At 46.5% G+C, this 16,171-nt stretch overlaps 1 protein-coding gene across 3 annotated transcripts in view; it reads right to left on the bottom strand.

Moving 5' to 3' along the window:
* Positions 1 to 1,057: 1,057 nt before the first annotated feature.
* Positions 1,058 to 16,171, bottom strand: part of WNT5B (Wnt family member 5B) — a 72,955-nt gene continuing 57,841 nt past the window's right edge. For all 3 annotated transcript variants that reach the window (XM_064458364.1, XM_064458357.1, XM_064458349.1), the window contains exons 4-5: positions 9,646 to 9,938; positions 1,058 to 1,628 (exon numbers count right to left, since the gene is read on the bottom strand). In XM_064458364.1, coding sequence (XP_064314434.1) covers positions 1,170 to 1,628; positions 9,646 to 9,938 — 752 coding nt within the window. In that variant the 3' untranslated portion in view covers positions 1,058 to 1,169. The remainder of the gene's footprint in view (positions 1,629 to 9,645; positions 9,939 to 16,171) is intronic.

Below are 16,171 nucleotides of genomic sequence, written 5' to 3'. Positions count from 1 at the left end.
TGGTTAGTTTACACAGGGGAATAGCATGACTCCTGCACTCTGAAATACAGAGCAGCAAAATAAAAGACACCCCACCAAAAGAATAAAACAAAACCACACATGTACACAAGCAGCTCAGGGGAAGAAATGTCATTGAGGGGTGTTTAATGTTAAAGAGAAACTATACATCTGGGATGGTGGTGAGGAGGATTTAAGAGCTGAACAAGGTGACCACCTGCATCCACTTCAAAGAGGAAAACCGGCAGCGGTATTAGGAGTGCTTATGCAGTCATGTGCACATGTGTGTATGCAATGCTTCTTTCTACTAACAAAATATGGAGTACATTGCCTTTGCAAACATCCCTGGGCACTGGCAGCTTCTCCTCTATATTGACAAATGAAGTTTCAGCATGGGATTAAAAGGAAAAAAAATCCAAAATCTCCCTCATGCACAGAGCCACGTAGTCTGGGTGGGACAGATTTTCCCTTTGCCCAGGCGGTGCAGAAGAACTAGGTGCTTCAGGGCAACTCCCAGGCTGTGCCCTGGTCAGCCTCAGGTCACACCTTCCTTCCTTACAACAGCAGGTTGTAAACCTTCCTCCACCACACTGTGGGCTGTGCAGCATCCAGGAGTGCTTTACAGGACTCTGGATTTTAAGCCATATTCTTGTAGAAGAATCCTTGGCTAACCTTCCCTCCAATGTGACAAAGCCCTTTAAGAGGGGCCAAGAATTGGTTCTAAATTCACCAGTGGGTTTAGTGGGGTGGCAGGGTTTGAAACGCAGGTAACTAGGACTCACCCATGTTTGGCTGTAATTTCAGATGTCCAATAACTATGCAAAATGCTGAGATTTACAGATCAGAGCAGAAAGAAGCCACCCTTCTCCTTCTCAATGGCTTTGTTTCTGTAATGGAAGAGTGTGTGCTTGTGTGCAGGGGGGAGTTCACTTTGTCAACACCTCCTCAGCCTCTTCACCCTGACGCATCCACAGGGAAATGCACCCAAAGACAAATTCCCCAGCAGAACTGCAGGAATGGCAAACCAGCCGGCCTGATGGGGGAAATTTCAAAACGAAAATGTCTCTTAAATAAGCTTCTTTAATTATTATCATCATCTGTTTATTTATACAAATATAAAATATATTTATATAGATTTATATAATATAGATTTGTTGCTTTGGTGGCTCTTTTCATTTACAGACGTACTGGTCGACGATCTCTGTGCACTTTTTACACTTGACATAACAGCACCAATGGAACTTGCAGTGGCAACGCTCCACCTGGACACTCTTGAACTGGTCATAACCCCGTCCGCAGCACATCAGCTCACACCCATCCATGCCCTCTGAGGTCTTGTTGCACAGTCGGCCCTGAGTGCCCAGCGAGCCAGTGGTCTCATTGCGCAGGCAATAGTCCGGGCTGGGGTCAACGTAGACCAGGTCCTCTTGCGTCGGCATGTTGAAACGGTTGTTCACCAGCTCCAGCTTGCCCTTGCGGCTGATCCTCATGGCAGCGGCGCTGTCGTACTTCTCCTTCAGCAGGTCGCCCACCTTGCGGAAGTCAGCCAGCTGCAGCCAGCAGGTCTTGAGGCTGCAGGAGCCCGACACACCGTGGCACTTGCAGGCCACGTCCGCTAGCTTGTACACAGCCTGCGGGAAAAGGAGTGCAATCAGGCAAAGCTGCATTTATTCCTGCTGCACTGGCAGCTGGCTTAATGACAATGAATCCATCACATTTTCAGAACTGCTTCGATTATCCCCCGATTTCTATTGTTTCGCCCTTCAGAAGAGACAAAAGTCTCCCGTTGCAACTGCTGCGTTCCTGTTCCCTAAATATTTCTATTTCTGGTCACATTGCCTCGAAACATGACTACCCCAGCTTCTTTTCCCCTGGCAGATCTCTGACTTGACAACAGGACCAAGAGCAGGAAAGAAGAGAAAGAGTCCCACCCACATGGGCTCTGGAAATTCCCCGAGTCTCACGGACCACCATGGCATTGCATGTTTTTCCCTTCAGAGCTGTGAAAAGGGAACACCTGGGAACCTGCCCATTTCCTACCACCTGCACCAGGAACCATCTGCATCCTGTTGAAATAAATCCACAGACCCACACCCTTTCCCTCTGCTGAGAGAAGCTTGTTCAGGGGCAGCTTCCAGAGGAGGCGTTGCTTTCCAGAGAGGAGCAAGCAAGGGGTGGCGGCAGTGGTGAGAAAGATGAACACCTCCACCCTGGAGCAGAGCAGCCCACCTCTGCCCGAGGTGTTAACCAGGCGGCCCCCTCGAAGAGCAGGGCCGACTTGCGAGCCCTAACTGCAAACCTGCGCCATCTTGCGTCCACACATTTCCCTGCACTGACAGGACCGTCGCCACGCAGAAGGGCCTGGTTTTTAAACAGCAAACGCAAGCTTTCAGTGCTCTTTTCCGAGATACTTTCAGCTACGTTTTCAGGAGTCTGCGGGGGTGCAGATGCATCATACCCCGGAAGATCCGGCATCAAAATTAGCAAATAGTCTTGAAAATTCAGGCCAGTGAGTGTTAAGCCCTCAGCAGAGCAAGTATGGGGCGTAAAGGAAAACGGTGGTTACCCTCCTCCTCCCTGCACTAGCTGTGAGGCGAAATACTGAAAAATATTCCACAATAACAAAGATCAAAACCTAGGAAAATAAACTGAAATGCAGGTTGCGTTTGTTCTTTCCATTCATTTGAGAGACAGGTACAAAACTGCAAATTTGTACAGGGACTGACAAGAGTTTGTGAAGTGGAAGAGCTGGCATCCCCACGCCATCAGAGCTACTGTGTGTTACAGCAGCTTACCCCCCCAGCCCTTGCTTTTCACGCTGTCGCCATCAGGCTCACATCTGCTCTCCCATGACCATCCTGCACCCCGCACGTTCGCAGGGCAGTGCCTCTGCCAGATCCCACATGCCAAGCTGAGCTTTTTGGCACCAGCTGCAAAATCATTGCCAGCCATATCTGGTGGGGGAGATCAAAGAATGTGAGAAAAAACTAGGATGTTCTGAAGGAGACGGCAATATGTCTTCTAGCCAGGTTTTCTGCTGAAGAAAGCAGCCAAACACTGAGCTTTCTTTTCTGCCTCACTCACTGACACAGAAGAAAGCTTCCCAGCTCTCTGCATTCACTTGCCAAGGAGTAGGTGATTAAGGCAATTGAGCATAGTGCAAGCAAAACCTTCTGCCTACGACTACATTCTGGACCAGCAGCAAGAGGTCAGAGTTCTCTTACAACAACTGGTTGCTCCTCGTCTAACTAACGTCCAGTGCTTTTGACAGCTAGTGAAGATTCAATTTGGCTTAATGACTAAATCACATGGAGGCCAATCCAGCTCCCAAGAAAGTCAATGGAGTGAGTCCTTAAAACAGAGAAGCTTTAGTTCTGCTCCTCAGAGCTCAATTTACTGAGGCAATCCCTCACGGCACAATGTAACAGCTACAGGCTGCGAGTTAAGCACTTGTCTTGGATCGAACTACAACTGCAGCGGACCAACCACACTGTTACTTAAGGATTCCTGCTGTAGTATAACCAGACAGAGCTACAGCTGAATTTCCCGAGCCCCAGACACTTACTATATCCTCACTGCATTGCCAGCCTGCTTGTTATAAGCTTGTGTTAGCACTTTCTGGTTATGGTTCTGTCAAATCCCAGGCCACTCGTGCCTCCCTTGCCCTTGCATGTGTTTTTATAAAGTATTATGATTCTTCCTAATCCTGGGCTTTGTTCCTTTAGAAAAACACTGCAACTCGATCCCTCTCAGTTAATGTCATGGGACTGAGTTCACTCCGACTTGGCTTTAAGCAACTGATGCTCAAAACATCTGGCCCATGTGGGTAGTAGCTGTGCTGGGGAATGTGAACGCTACCAGTTATCGCAGGTAAGCATGGCACCACTCAGCCCCCCGCAGCTCCCACTATCAACATCCCATGGAGGTAACCATAGATTCAGCTCCTAAATGGCCCTCCCACTCTCCCCCTTTGCTGCCCAGATGTGGGAGAAAGCAGAGGAAATCGGAGAATTCCTCTCTGACCGGGCTCAGGTCAAGGTAAAGAATAACAGACCCCACATGCAGTTCTGAGGGCAGGGTCTGATCGATGGCCATGACACTTAAACAGGTTGAAAACACCTCTAATGTTTTAAAGCCCCTTCCCATAAGCCCAAGTTCTCTTCCAATTCTTTTTTTGCAAGAATGGGAACAGGAAGAGAATTAATGGGGAATTCCTATGTGGTCAATTAGCCAGACCCCCTTCCAGGCTCTTCTGGCAGTGGCTTGAGTGACTGATGACTGAGGCCTGCCATATGCTGACTGGGTAAACAGGGCAGAAGGACTGACTGCCACAGTCTGCCAGACAGGGCAACAGATAAGGAACAGGGTGGGGGAAATAAGAGAGGATAATGGAGACCAATTGGAAGAAAAAGACAGATGGAAGGAAAGGACATATTGAGATAACAGCCAAAGACAAACAAACAAGGGCAATAAAGCCAGGAGCCACCATCACAAGGACTCTGATGTGGAGTGAAGGGGTGATGGGGTCAGGACTGCCTGAAAGATAAAAAACCTCTGGTCCCCCCCCATCCCTCTCAGCTCCCTCTGGGAACCATGGAGAACGTGGAGACGATCTTCTCTCCTGCTACCAGAGCTCCTCAGGGTTCAAGGAGAACTTTCTCACTTACAGGAAACTGAGTGAGGGGACATGCCAAAAGTCTGCCTAGAAATCAGAAGGCATCAACTGAAACACTGGCTGGGACAGCAGGACAAGGCTGTATGGGGCATGGCACCTGGTGGCCACTTAGCAATACTTACTGCCATGTCTCCTTTCTTTCAGCACCAACTTTTGGGAGTATGGAGTTACACATGCACCTTCCTACTTCCAAAACCAGAATCTCAAAAGCGAAAACTTAACATTTAGGAATGCAGGACTAGACGGGACCTCCTCAGTTATTAAGTATGATCTCTTGCTGTTGTAGGCACCGCTTCAAATAATATTTTCCTTAAATGTATAGAGTGCCCTTTTAAAACCAATTAGGTTTTCAGCCACCATTATTCTGATCACTCTTCCAATGATAAAGTATCTTTTTCTAATTTCCAGCCTAAATGTATTCACTTTATGCCCATTTGCTATTGTGCCAAATTGGCTTTTTGCGTAAAAAGTACTTTTCCTCCCCTATTATTTCTCCCACCAACACAGACATCAGTCATATCCTCTCTCAACTTTCACTTTGCTAGGCTAAACATGGCAAGCTATCCAAGCTGCCTTTTTAAAGAAAAGATTCCTATCCCTTGGGTCAACTGTAACAAGCCTTTTCTAGTCTGAGGTCATTTTGCTTGGGAATATGAGAACATTCACTATTCTGGGGCCTCAAGAGAGCTTAATACAATGGCATTAGTATTCCCTTACGTTTTATGAAAAGACTTTCCCTGGTACATTATAGGACATTTACCACCTTCCGAGCCACATTACATCTGCAGTCATCTGCAGCTGACTGCTGCACCCAATTCTTTTCTACTCGTTTCGTAATGGCTAAAAGGTTTTTCATACAAGACCTCAAATAATGGTCTTAATGTAGTTTTATTGGATGTCATTAGCTGCTGTACAAAACTCAGATTCTCCTCTGTATTCCTAATAACTGCCACCTTTGTATCATCAGCAAATTTCTCCAGCCCATTCCTAATTCTTGTGTTGAGGCAGGTCCTTGAAGAACTCTGCTGATAAAGCTCTGTCAAGATCAACATACATCCTTTCACACAACTGACATCTTTCCTTGAACTACTTTCTTGTTCACCTCATAGATGCTGCGTTTTTCCTTATCTTTCCCAATTTAACCAAGTGTTTCCCATGTTGGAAATACATTAAAAGTCTCACAGAAGTTCAGATAAATGAGACCTATCAGATCTATTTCGCTTTTTAGGAAATCAGTGGTGTTCTAAATGATTGTGTGGTCAATCTTTGAGAAATTCTTCTCAAATTATTTCCCATTTTGTCTCTTTTTCTGAGATATCTTTTCCCCCAGGTCCTCCTGTAAACACTGCCAAGGTCACACTGCTGGTGCTACCAGGTGCCAGCTCCTTCAGAATGCGAAGAAAGAAAGCGGGCACTCCTTCTGATTTCAGAGCTTACGCTTCCACCTTGGTTGTGATAATCTCCATTTGCAGCCTTTCCCCTTTGCTCCCATGCTAATATATTTCTAAAACCCAAGAGGAAAGGCTGCCCTGTACTGGCCAAATACCATCCTGACCAGACAACCCTGGAATCTGTAGCAATGCCATCTCAGAGCCACCCCAGGTCTCATCTCCATCCAGATACTTGCATATTAATCCCCTTTCCCAATCCCAGCACCTCCATTCCTCACTACCCCCAAATCCTCATCCATTCAATCCACCCCAAAAGCCTCACTCTCATTTACTCGGGAACCCTCTGTTCTTCCAGCCCTTTGCTGCCACTTGACTCCCATCTGAGTCATGCAATCCAATCCTGAACTACCCTCCATCAGCAGCCCTCTGCACCATCCCACCCACCTCAGGTCTGCTGGCCCTGAACTTCAGTGCTTGCTGCTCAGCTCCTCTTCCTCTACCTGTCTGAACACAACAGCTGCCTCCTCATGCCTTCCAGGATGCCAGCACCATCAGCCATTGCCTACTGTGATAGACCCTGCTTGCCCCAGGGCACCCTGCCTGGCTTCCCCCAAAAAGCACACTCCCAGAGGGTTTTAAAAATTTACACTATGAGCACTTATTCCCCTAGGCAGAATGCTGAGGGCAGAAAAAGACATCTCCATAGTGCAGCAGACACACAGCACCCCTCCACATGAGCACTGCCCCCCATTCCACTTGAAGCCCCAGGTAAAGCACTCGCTTACTATGGGGATGAAAATGACTTTGTATTTAGACTCTGCCCCATCCTCATCGACTAGCAATCTCCTTTCTTCCAACCTCCTCGAATCTGCAAAGTTAAAAAAACTTCCGCTGCTTATTTTACTACCCTTTGCAAGGTCTGACTCAGCGTGATTTTTACTCTTCTCACTTCATCTTTACACTTCTTGACCTCTAAGACAGACCTTTTCGTTATTTATTTACTATCAGTTCTTTTTTCCATTCTTAGTAGGCTCTCGGTCTATTCCTAACAGCTTCTCTGCGGTAGTTATTCAGTGAAGTCTGGATATTTTTCCTACAAGCTTTTTCCTCTTGCTTGGCCTGCAGAATTGTAATGGCTTTAGCATCTTTGACTTGAAAAAGTTCCAGACCTCCTCCACATCAAGTTCCTCGGCTGAGTTTACTAACCTGCTCCCTTAGTTTATCAGTTTGTTCTTTGAAATACACAAGGTTAATTACACACTGGTTTATACTTCCATTTAATTTAATCTAAAATGACTTGCGTTTGTTTAAACTAAGGTTATTTTCTATGGCCATCTGTTCTACTGGGTCTACAAAAAACAAGCTTCAAATAACACTGTCTATTGCTGGTCCCTTTGGAAAGCTTTTGCCCACGTCCTTGTGTTAACTGGAGACACAGCAATCGCCTTGAGAATTCGTCTATGGATCTCAAAGAGGCATGGGAACTGCAGCATTCCAAGCACAATTTAAACAACCTTCTTGCCTGTAGTAAAGGCAGGACGTAACTGTTCTTAGCTCTGTCCTTAGCTCTGACCTTAAAGCAAGACAAAGCTTTCTTCCATCTAAAACCACATCATCATCTGAAATCATAGCTCGGTGAGATTCTTGCCCATATAACAAGAATAACAAGACAGGGCAGTGTTTTACCCATTCTGTAGAGCAAGTATCTTCTCACTTGATCTTCTAATACAGATGTTACTACAGTTCAACTGGCGCCTCAAAGTATTGGCCATATTCTGTCTCTGGATCCCTCAAGGCAATAGGACTGCCTGTTAAAAAGTCTCATAACATATTCACTCCTTATTTTTAGGCATGGTATTTATTTGTAGTAATCCAAGTTCATGACTCCAGACATGTAAGATGTTCAAAGCAAATAATGCAGGGAAGAATGTCACTGTCAGACTACTACTCTGGGGAGGAATGCCCCCCCCCATTTCTAAGCAAATGCAGACCCTCTGTTCTTCTAAGCCAAAAAAACCCTAACCCCAGACCAAAACCCACTCGCAAACTAAAACCCACTCAGTTCTACAGCTTTGAAGTCCACCTACTGCAAATTTACCCCAATTTGATTTTGCAAAAGAAGCATTTGGAACACTTCAACCTGACGCATTGATTTCACAATCAAAAAAAAAAAAGCAAATCATCTTTGCTGGCAAAATGAAACTGAACTTACATGCAGAAAAGACAGGCATAAATGGGAACGGGAAAGATTAATTCAGTAACAATTAGAAGAAAGGGCAGAAAATTGATAAAGAAACTAAGGATATTGGTTAAGAATGTGCAAAAGAGCAAGGCTAAGTACACTTAATAGGATTTTTTAAATATGCATTAGAAATAAAATTGACCTTAGAAAAGCTCACTACTAGGGAAGAATGATAACAATTTTAAACACCTTGTGGAAAAGTCACAAATATTCATGTAAGTATTCCTGTTCTACATTTGGAAAGAGGCAGGATTACACAGTTGTACCGCATATGAAAGATGCTACGTCTTCCAGGCAGAGAAATTGTGTAAAAAGCAAATGTGCATACACTGAACACATGCAAAGGGGGAAACTTCATCTAGGTTTACAGCATCAATGAGACCAATACCAGAACCCAGCATGTCATTTTGGTATCCAGTTTCTTAAAGAATATGGGAAAACTGGAAAGGGTATGCTAAAGTGACATGAAAATTATCTGATGGCTGATGAGAACATCTGAAAGTGAGAGAGTCTTCAGTGCTCAATCTAGTTTGTCAAGAAAGAGTAGTGAATAAATTACAGCAGATAAATACTTCTACGCAGAGGAAATTCAAATTCTGATTACTAAGAGGCTTTTGGATCTAGCTGTAAAAGTCAGAAAAAGAACTGATTGGAAGCTGATGCCAGATAAATTAAAATGATAATGAGGTGGAGTGTTGAAACAGGGTGATTAATGATGGCAGCATACTACAAAGGGAAGCGATTGATTCTCCATCCCTAGGGATCTCCAGATTAAAACTGTGTATCTTCTCAGAAAATGTCTGTCACCAGCATGCAAGTTATTTTGCCCAATACCAAGGTAACTAAGCAAGGCATAAGTTTCAGAGATAGCCAGGTGGCCTGATTTAGTGTTTGCTTCTGGCCTTATATTCCCCAAAATTTGAATGATGGCAGTAGAAGAGAACTCCACATGCCAACAGATTCTTCTTTTCACCATCAGCCTGTCAATTTGGCAGCTCTGGGGAGCCAGGGTCTGAGACATAAATCTTGAAAGTGGGCCATGACAGCAGCTAGTTTATTTGGAAAGGGCCTACAAGTCTGCACACGTGTGCCATACGGTATCTCAACAGACCCAAAACTCACTGGCTTTCGCTGGCAATGGAAGCCTGCCATTAAAACTGGTATATAATATTGTTAATATCATCTGTAATATTCACAAAAAATGAAGAAAACATGACCATACACCATTACTGGGGCATCATTGGACTACCCCTTATCAAACCTCCAAGTTTGGTATCTAGCTATCTCAAGCCTTCTGAATCTGCCTCTGACAAAGAAGAAAGGGTCAGCGTTCATCTTACCCTGCGACCAGCCTCGTTGTTCTGCAAGTTCATCAGCATTCGAGCCTGCTCCTCTGAACCTCTCACGTAGTTCTTCTCCCTCTCCTTGGCATCCACAAACTCCTTGGCAAAACGATATCCATACTCCACGTTATCCCCGCAGCCACCCCACAGCCAGTCTCGGGGCAAGTCCTTGGGCCGGGCGGTCCGGCTGCAGCCGCAGCTGGAGAGCTCTCCTTCACGGCAAGCCCGGCTGATCGCGTTCACCACCCCGGCAGCACTGACGGCGTAGGTGAAAGCAGTCTCTCGGCTCCCTGCAAGAGAGACACGAGAAGCAAATTAATGAGAGACAGATCTCATTTAACAAATGCCATGCACAGCAAAGAGCAAGCAAACAGGCTCTGGACAGTAGGACATGGTATGCTTGGAGAAGGTGCACAGAACTAACTGGAACAAATGAATGGGGTGGTGAAGCACAAGGCCACCACCCCAAAACTGTCATAATACATGCTCGCATCCTGGTTTTGTTTTCAGTTCACAGTAACAGCTCCAGTCAATTGACTGTCCAGAGCTGGCAGCTTCTGTGTGACCAGGATCAAACCCAAATCAGATTTTCTGACACACACCAGGGAAGGGACTGAGGTTCCTGGTGTCGCCTGGAGCAATATTCTTGGAAAGAGCATGTTATTCATGAATTTGTACATGTTGCTCCTCAAGGGTTATTACTTTTATTATACTTATGTTTGACCCTTTAAGAGGCCTGGAAACTCCAGGCCTTGCCCAAAAAAACCAGCAACACCATAGGCAGGGAGTGCTCAGCCTCCTTCCTCTCAGATCAACCCTTCAGTATCCTCTCATTTTAACCCAGAGGAAACTCTCAAGCAGCAAGAGAGTTATTCACTTGCTGAAAATAAAACTGCTGCCTCAGACACAGAATTTGCCAATAATTATTGAGAACAACTAACAAGGTTGTGTCTGTGCAAAAGGAGCATTCTGGTTAAGCCAGATATCAGTCTGGAATGGTTTTCATTTAATTGGGACAAGCACTCAGTTCATCAACCTTATTTTGGTTTACATAAGGTCAGCTGAGAATTGTTTTGAGACAAACTGAAGGAAACCCATTTTTTCACTAAAGCATCAAGGCAGAGGCTCTCCCAACGCCTACAGAACTGCAGTGCTGGAACAAGTAAAACTTTCCCATGTAGACAGTAATAAATGAAAAGACTTTCCATTAGCCGGTTTACTAGAGACTGCCCTGCTTGGAGTGTATGCTCCATACAGCTCAGAGTCTGAGCCAAGCAGCTGGAGCGGGTCTCCAGCTATGTATTCCTGGCAATGATTCAGCTCCAATTTGACCGGGGCACCAACGCAGCCAGAACACTGCATGAGGCCAAGCACGCTGCACCAGGGAGTGCTGTGGGTCTGAAGGAGGGGAGGAGAGGGGGATGAGGAGAAGGAGGCAATCCACACCTGCACTCTCACCACACGGTGTAATAAATAGCTAAACACCTTCAGAGTCATTTGGTGATCGCCAAACTTTCAGGTGATAAAGAGAACAACTGCCAAAGCTTCACTGGAATAAGCAATCTGAGAGTGAAGAGCTACTTACGCCGAACCCCAGCAAGAGGTGACCCTCTAATGCTCTCAAGCAAATTTGAATGACTTCAGAGGGCAGATCCTGCAAGAAGAGTTTGCCACCAACCCACGGGAGCTCTCTGTGCCAGCTCTCTCGGTGGGACTGAGCTGATGCTTTTGGTATGCTCTTGTTCCAATTTGCATGTGCTGACAATCTGTAATTAATAGCAGCTTATCACCAGCTTAGCGGTAATGACCCAAGACAAAGGCAAGGCTGTGAATGGCATCCACCTTGCAGAACAACTTGTGATTTTTTTTTTTTTCCCTCTCCCTAAATGAGAGTTGTATACGAAGGGCTTCTGCTCTGGAGTACAGCACAAGGCTGATTAAATGCTGTAGGACACGCAATACAGAAGGGAGGGCCTTACTAGCAGGTCATAAGGAGAGGACTATACCCCCCAAACCTCCCTGATCCAAGAGGTAAAGAGGAATGACTCTCTAATGAAGGTTATTAATTAGATATTATAGAACTATATATATATAATTAATTAATTAACCCTCTAGTTAAAGTAATTCAGCTGAGACCAGCCCATAACAGTCTTATGGTCACTTCTCAGCAACCAAAAAACAAGCTTTTACTCATTTACTTTTTTTTGCATGTTATGGGTATTTTAAGGTAACAGTCCAATGCGCAGTTTTGCCCCTATGAGTCTGTGGCTGTATGGTGACAGCCCTGCAGACGCACACCCATCGTCCTGTTAAGTGGAGCACTCCCTGCATCTATCGAGATTAAAAAACATACAAGGAAAGGACCCCCCACTGTTTCAGCTTGTGCAACAGAGCCTGCATGGCTCCAGGTGCTTAGCATCCTTACAGCTTGATGGAGATCCCTGTACTGGAAGCACAGACCAGATTTGCCTTTTTACCGACCGTGTTTTAACCACTGCCAAGTTTCAAATGTAGCAGCACGACAAGTCAGTGTGCGGCCCCCTGATCTGCATGAGTTCTTTAGGCTGCCGAGGATGGTGGTGGGAGAGGCTGAAGCCAGTCACGGTGGGTGGGTTTTTTTCCCTCGCTGCCCACAAAGCAGAACAAACCACGGTGCTTGCTAGATGCAGGTTTAGAAGCCTGCGGCCCGGTTTCGGAGGCGGGATCGCATGTGTCTGTGAAACCCTGCGCTAACACAACGCAAATCTGTGGGCTGGCAATTGTGGGCTTATACGTTCTAGTTTTCTCTGCTCTCCTACCACGCCTTCCAGCCTTGGAGAGGTATTTGGGGTTTTGCTCATCGCCTCAAAATTCACTCTGGTTCCACACCACCATCTAAACGGACCGGGGTGTTACTCCCCAGTTTTGTGCAAACGTGAACAGAGGTAACAGGGATGGTCGGGCTGTAATCCCCCCTCCGCCCAGCTCTCCCGAGCAGGGGGCCGGTGTCACCCCGGGCTGCCGTGCCCTGGCCAGGCCCGGGGGACAGTGCCCGGGGCCGCGGTCCCCCGGAGGCTCTGCCCGCCAGCGTGGAGCTCCGCGGAGCTCTGCTGCCCTCCTGTGCCCGCCGGCCACCGGGACCGGGAGCCCCGGGCTGCGGCGGCTTTCGGGGGCGCCGGCAAAGGTACCCAGGCGAGGTGCGGGTCCCCACGGCGTGCTTTCCTGGAGCTGCTCGAGAAGGGAATGAGAGAAGAACAGACCCCAGTGTGGAGACTGACACAAAGATGATAAAAATGTGTGACTCCAACTTTTTTGATGAAAAAGATTGTTTCAACTGATTTTTTTAAAAAACATGTCCCTAAAGTTTGCCAATCTCAAATAAAAACGAGGGAAAATAATTCTCTTCGTTCCCTTTCTTCTATGTCTTTTTTTTTTCTCCTTTTTTGCATTTGAAAAGGCAGAAGAGATAAGATCTTTGGCTCCAGAAACAGACTGGACTAACCTGGAAACCCCAGCCTTGTCTTTAAGATTGCACTGAAGGAGATATATTCTCTCCTCCCCTGAGGAAATTCTAATATGACCTTTCTGGGTGCTCTATCCTCTCCCTCATAAATGTAAAAGTAAGGAATGTGTCTGTATATAACAAACAGAGCTATATACACACACACACACGTGAAGTTTAAAATCTGTATTAACAGGACAAGAAGCAACTTCAGAAGGGTAATTTGGTACGCTACCAGATTTCATTATTGAATAAACCACATTTAAAAGGTAAGAGCAATCTTCATGACAACACAAACACTAGGAAAAAAAAACTCTAAAAAGCTGACTGCTTCAGTGCTATGGATGCCTCTACAAAAGCTTTGTATCATTGGACTACCTCGCCTCTACAAAATGCACAAAATGAAGGTGTAATGATTAAACACAGGCTGAGCAGGTCTCCCATTTTCAAGCTCAGCCAAGTTCTGTGAGGGGGAAAGGAAACAAATCTTCCAGGTTTCTGAGTGAACACTCTCCCAAGGATCTCCCACGCTTTGGACTTGGCCAGGGCTGGTTCTCCTCCCCTCTCAGAATCTAGAGCAGCTCAAGAAATCATATAATATATGCCATGCCTGCATCAGTGGGTCAGCAGCCGAGGGTTGTTGGCACACTATACACCTTCTGAGTCCCTCTTATCTCCCACCCCCCCGCAACATTCTGGCACGCCTCTGCACTCTTTCTTGCAGATACTCTGGTCTCCAGACCTTTCTTGTGCCATTGGCACAGAGTACAGAAAAAGGGCTGTGGTCCAGAATTGGGGCTCAGAGGTTGAAAACAGGAGACAGGCACACAGCATGAATCCAGGGAAGAATGACTTTGTAGTCGACGCAACCTGAGAGATTGCAAGACTTTGTTTTCTTCCCCAGCGTGGGAAATAGATTTGCTGAAATTATGAGCAATGCCTCATTACAAAGTAAGAAAAAGTAAAAGCAGAAGGTGGACCTAAGAGAAAAAAGAGGCAGCGTCCCCCTCCAGAGCAGCTTATCAGTGATGACAAAGGCAACAGTGATGAATCATCACAGACCCTGTAACCATCTTTGGTGACATTTTTCTTGTTCCTCTTCTGTGCTGTCTTGTGCTGGAGTTCAAACATCTGAACATGCTCTAACTGACCAGAGAATCTAAAGAAGCCAGGTTCAAAACTGTTTGTTAGGATAGTGTTTTAAACAGCGGGCAGCTGCAGGCAGTCACCTCGCAGACACAACCATCAGCAGATTCCTACTGGAGGTACAACAGTAGTCCTAACCAAACAGCAGCAGTGGGACTACTGGACATACCCATCACATACCCACACCATCTCATTCCTCATCAAAACCCAAATCTACTCCCAAACTAAACTAACAGGAACAAATTCATTTTAGAGAGGACAAGCCTTCCCTCTTCTACTACCCACTCTAGTCCCTTCATCCCGTACACCCTCTGATCCTTCCTGACTGCTTTTCATCCTTCACCTCTGATCTTTGCTTTCTCTTAGTTCACCCTTCTTCCTTTTCTCCATGTGTGGACTCACCCACTGGCCCAACCTGGGGCTGCAGGAAGGTACTAAACAGGAAGAAGTTTGCTCCAGAAGGGCAAATTCCTATTTTCTTGTGTCCTTGTGGAGTCACTAGGATCTCTTGGGCATCTGAAATTTACCTTGTTCTTTGGGATAAGTTACATGTGAGGGAGGGACACCAGAAGGGAGAGCTGGAGGTGTTATTTTCTGTCCTTTCCCTTTAGTGGCTGAAGTTTCATTTTTTCATACCCTGAAGCACAAGTTTTAACAATCTGCAATTTCATGCAGCCTCATCGGGCCACCACCCTCGCTATCAGAAAGCAAGAGATAAAGGATGCGCGTATGCCTTGGATGTGTGTCAGGAGCTGAAAGTATGTTTCAGGAAACAGCATTTCCCAGGGGAGTACCCCAGGGAAGCAGGAGTTTGTTGGAGTATGAGCAGGGCAGAAAGGGAGGGATTAGAATGGCTCCGGTGGGCTGAATTAGGGATTCTGAAAGGTTGAGTAACGCATGAAGTCCCTATAATTCTCCAGGATGACACATAAGAATTTCAGGATCAAATGGAAAGGATCACAGGACATGGCTACCCTGGTGCCCTATCGCCTTGACGCCCCAGAGGTATTAAAGATGCATCTCTTGGTGTCCTGCTGCCTATGTGGTTTTTTTTGAGAGTGCAGCCAAAAAGGTGCAAACAATTCTGGGGGCAGCTGGGGGTGCAGGAGCTGGAGGTCTTTTTCCATCCCTTGCTAAAGTGTTTTCCCTGACCTTACAACTGAGAAATAGTGCTGGTTCTGGATTCTTCAGTATAAACGATGCGCTTTGTGGGTAAGAAACAAAACCAGGGGTTGGCAAGAGAGAGCGTGTGTGCCTGTGCGTGTAAGCGGCTGTTTTAACACCTTTTCTTTATTGTCCTGCTGTCGGACACATCAAACCAAGCCCGGATTTCTCAGTTTCTTGCCATCAAATGATTGCATTTCAAAAGGAGCTGGGACAATGTAGCTCGGTCACACCTCAATTCAAGTGCAGCAATGGCCTGCCAATGTGCCCCTTACAGCCAGCAGGGCAGGAATTATAAAAATCTCTTAGGTTTACGCAGAAAGTGGCAGAAGAGGGAGGCGGGGGGAGATCCCATGCCAGGGGAGTCCATATTTCCCACATCTCAGGGCTGCATTCCCTGTCTGAGGGCACTCCAGATGCTGGGAATGATAACGGGGGTCCATTGTTCCTGGCTCCAGCTTCTTCCCCCCCTACCTTTAAACGTGCACACAAAACAAAAGCAGCCCCCTTCTTCCTGACCTTCCCGTGCCCCAAAATGAAAGTCGTGTGTCCCCCCCCAGCCCCGGCCCGACCCCCTGCTGCCCCAGCTAGCTCCTGCTGCGGCTCAGGTGCACTGTTGCCACCCGCTTAGGCCCAGGCAGCACCAGCACACCAAGGGATGGAAACGCTCGTTAAAGGCAGCTTTAGGAGCACTGCTAATGGGGCTCATCATCCCGCACATGCATTTGAAGA

Source organism: Phalacrocorax carbo, chromosome 1 (genome assembly GCF_963921805.1).
Source record: "Phalacrocorax carbo chromosome 1, bPhaCar2.1, whole genome shotgun sequence".
NCBI lineage: Eukaryota > Metazoa > Chordata > Aves > Suliformes > Phalacrocoracidae > Phalacrocorax > Phalacrocorax carbo.
Note: the sequence above shows the minus strand (reverse complement) of the source record. Positions and strands in the feature narration are given on the sequence as shown.